Source organism: Prosopis cineraria, unplaced genomic scaffold, assembly GCF_029017545.1.
Source record: "Prosopis cineraria cultivar Desert tree isolate PC_DT_omini unplaced genomic scaffold, ASM2901754v1 PC8, whole genome shotgun sequence".
Classification (NCBI taxonomy): domain Eukaryota; kingdom Viridiplantae; phylum Streptophyta; class Magnoliopsida; order Fabales; family Fabaceae; genus Prosopis; species Prosopis cineraria.
In genome coordinates, this window is record NW_026555339.1 from 25,209,626 (window position 1) to 25,212,566 (window position 2,941).

At 44.1% G+C, this 2,941-nt stretch overlaps 1 protein-coding gene across 1 annotated transcript; it reads right to left on the reverse strand.

Moving 5' to 3' along the window:
• Window positions 1-473: 473 nt before the first annotated feature.
• Window positions 474-2,631, reverse strand: LOC129318813 (36.4 kDa proline-rich protein-like). Its single transcript, XM_054963776.1, has one exon. The coding sequence runs from the start codon at window positions 2,599-2,601 to the stop codon at window positions 700-702; it is 1,902 nt and encodes a 633-aa protein (XP_054819751.1). The 5' UTR covers window positions 2,602-2,631; the 3' UTR covers window positions 474-699.
• Window positions 2,632-2,941: the final 310 nt, after the last annotated feature.

Genomic DNA, 2,941 nt, shown 5'->3' on the forward strand with positions numbered 1-2,941 from the left:
TTTTGTTTGATTTAGGAATAATGTTTTCTTTTACGCTTATAACTGTTCGGTGTGCAACATTATTCATTAATATTTAAATGAAGATGACGCATGCTCTTACAAACTATTGATCAAATCGTGCACTTTGTCTTCCCTTTAATATTATATGTGTTTTTCATCTATTTATAATTACTAGATGACATTTCGTAAATTATTAGAGAGTTTATTGTGAAAAAACAACAGATAAAAATTATTCTCATTAAAGAGAAGATAATTTTCGAAAACAATCTCATTCAAAAAGAAAAATGACAGTGATAGATTAAAATGTCATTTTCACTCATTAATTAATATTTTTTGGAATAAAAAGAACTATTATAAATATTTCTTCAATTGTTGGTCAAAAAAATATATTTCCCCAATTAATATATATATATATATATATTTCCCCTCATAATGCATACTAATTTTGTGCATGTAAAAATATTCTTGAAATATCAAGTAACATCACATCGAACTTTTTATTAGAAACTTTTTTAACTTCCGACAAGGCATAATTAAAAAACGTCCAATATTTTGTGAAATTGACATAAAAACCACTTAAAGATATGCCCATTTCAGTGATTAACACTGGAAGCAAAGATGAAGGTGATCACAAATAATTAAACAAAATACAAAAAAAGAACATGCAACTAATTTCGTTACCGGATATAAAAAGTTCAATTAATTAGCGGAACACTGAAACCCTTTTGGGGGAGTCTTGCCACAGTCAATGAGAAGCTGAAGAGCGATAGGGATGACGATGTTGACGTTCAGAAGCTTAGCCTTAATCGTCGTACAGAGACACACGGCGGCGTCCAAATCAACCAATCCTTGCAGCACCGGACAGCAAGTCTGTTTAGCATTGCTTCCGACTCCGACGTGGACAAGCCCACCTAGAACATCCACACATGCACCCAGCTTCAACGTATCTATGGGGCACGTCTCTTGTGCTGGTGGCGGCGGCGGACATGGGGTCCCCGGAGAAGGAGGGTTTGGCACATAAGGTGTCGGAGACGGTGGTGTCACCACCGGTGGTACTGGTGTCACTGGTGGTGTTGGTGGGGTTACAACCGCAGGAGGTTGAGGAACATAAGGTGGCGATACAACCGGTGGTGGCTTCACGGTCGGAGGTGTCGGCACTACCGGTGGTAAAGGCACATATGGTGGTGGCCTCACAATCGGTGGTGGCTTTACAACTGGTGGTGACACAACGGGTGGTGTAGGCACATACGGTGGTGGCTTCACGACAGGTGGTGGCTTCACAACTGGTGGTGTAGGCACATACGGTGGTGGCTTCACAACTGGTGGTGTAGGCACATACGGTGGTGGCTTCACGACAGGTGGTGGCTTCACAACTGGTGGTGTAGGCACATACGGTGGTGGCTTCACAACTGGTGGTGTAGGCACATACGGTGGTGGCTTCACGACCGGTGGTGACACAACGGGTGGTGTAGGCACATACGGTGGTGGCTTCACGACAGGTGGTGGCTTTACAACTGGTGGTGTAGGCACATACGGTGGTGGCTTCACGACCGGTGGTGACACAACGGGTGGTGTAGGCACATACGGTGGTGGCTTCACGACAGGTGGTGGCTTCACAACGGGTGGTGTAGGCACATACGGTGGTGGCTTCACGACAGGTGGTGGCTTCACAACTGGTGGTATAGGCACATACGGTGGTGGCTTAACGACCGGCGGTGACACAACTGGTGGTGTAGGCACATACGGTGGTGGCTTCACAACTGGCGGTTTCACAACTGGTGGTCTTGGATGATATGGTGGTGACACGACTGGTGGTTTAGGAACATAAGGTGGTGGCTTCACAACCGGAGGCTTTGGCACATGCGGTGGTTTCACAACCGGTGGTTTTGGATGATATGGTGGCTTAGGAACATAAGGTGGTGGCTTCACAATCGGAGGCTTTGGCACATACGGTGGTTTCACGACCGGCGGTTTTGGATGATACGGTGGAGGCTTTACAACTGGTGGTTTAGGAACATAAGGGGGTGGCTTCACAACCGGAGGCTTTGGCACATACGGTGGTTTCACGATCGGCGGTTTTGGGACATAAGGTGGAGGCTTTACAACTGGTGGTTTAGGAACATAAGGTGGTGGCTTCACAATCGGAGGCTTTGGCACATACGGTGGTTTCACGACCGGCGGTTTTGGGACATAAGGTGGAGGCTTTACAACTGGTGGTTTAGGAACATAAGGTGGTGGCTTCACAATCGGAGGCTTTGGCACATACGGTGGTTTCACGACCGGCGGTTTTGGGACATAAGGTGGAGGCTTTACAACTGGTGGTTTAACAATGGGTGGTTTTGGGTAGTAAGGTGGTGGTTTAACAATTGGTGGTCTTACGATTGGTGGTTTTGGACGGACATACGGCGGTGGTTTTCCCTTGGGAGGTTTTGGCTGTGAAGAAGACGGTGGTGGACACGGTGGTTTGGAACGGCGGTGTACTGGAGGTTTAGGCTTAGGAGGTCGTTTGGGTGGGTAGGCACAGTAAGGACAAGCAAGCGTGCTGTTGAGGAAGAAGGTGGTGAAGGTGAAGAGAATGAAGAGAAGGGCACCCTTGGCCATTTTGCTTCAAGACGAGGAGCACAATAATTAACGCAATACTGAGGCCCTTATATAATGCAATGCAAAAGGACATGCAATATCATGGTTTTAAGAACTCATCATGTGTTTTAAAGAGGTATATGAGTAATGATTATATTTCTAAACTCAAAGAGCATTTAATTAAAGAAGTATATTTACATTGTTTATCAATAGGATCCCATATCAATATTGAATATATGACTTTGAAAATTATAAATTAATTTTTTATTAATTAAGTCAATGTTAATTAGCAATATCTTTATACATACTCAATCTCATTTAATCATTCCTTTGCTTTTGCAATAATGCACTATTATTAATT

Excerpts from the sequence above, each read along its gene's own strand:
- LOC129318813 (XM_054963776.1), bottom strand. The coding sequence starts at position 2,601 with ATGGCCAAGGGTGCCCTTCTCTTCATTCTCTTCACCTTCACCACCTTC.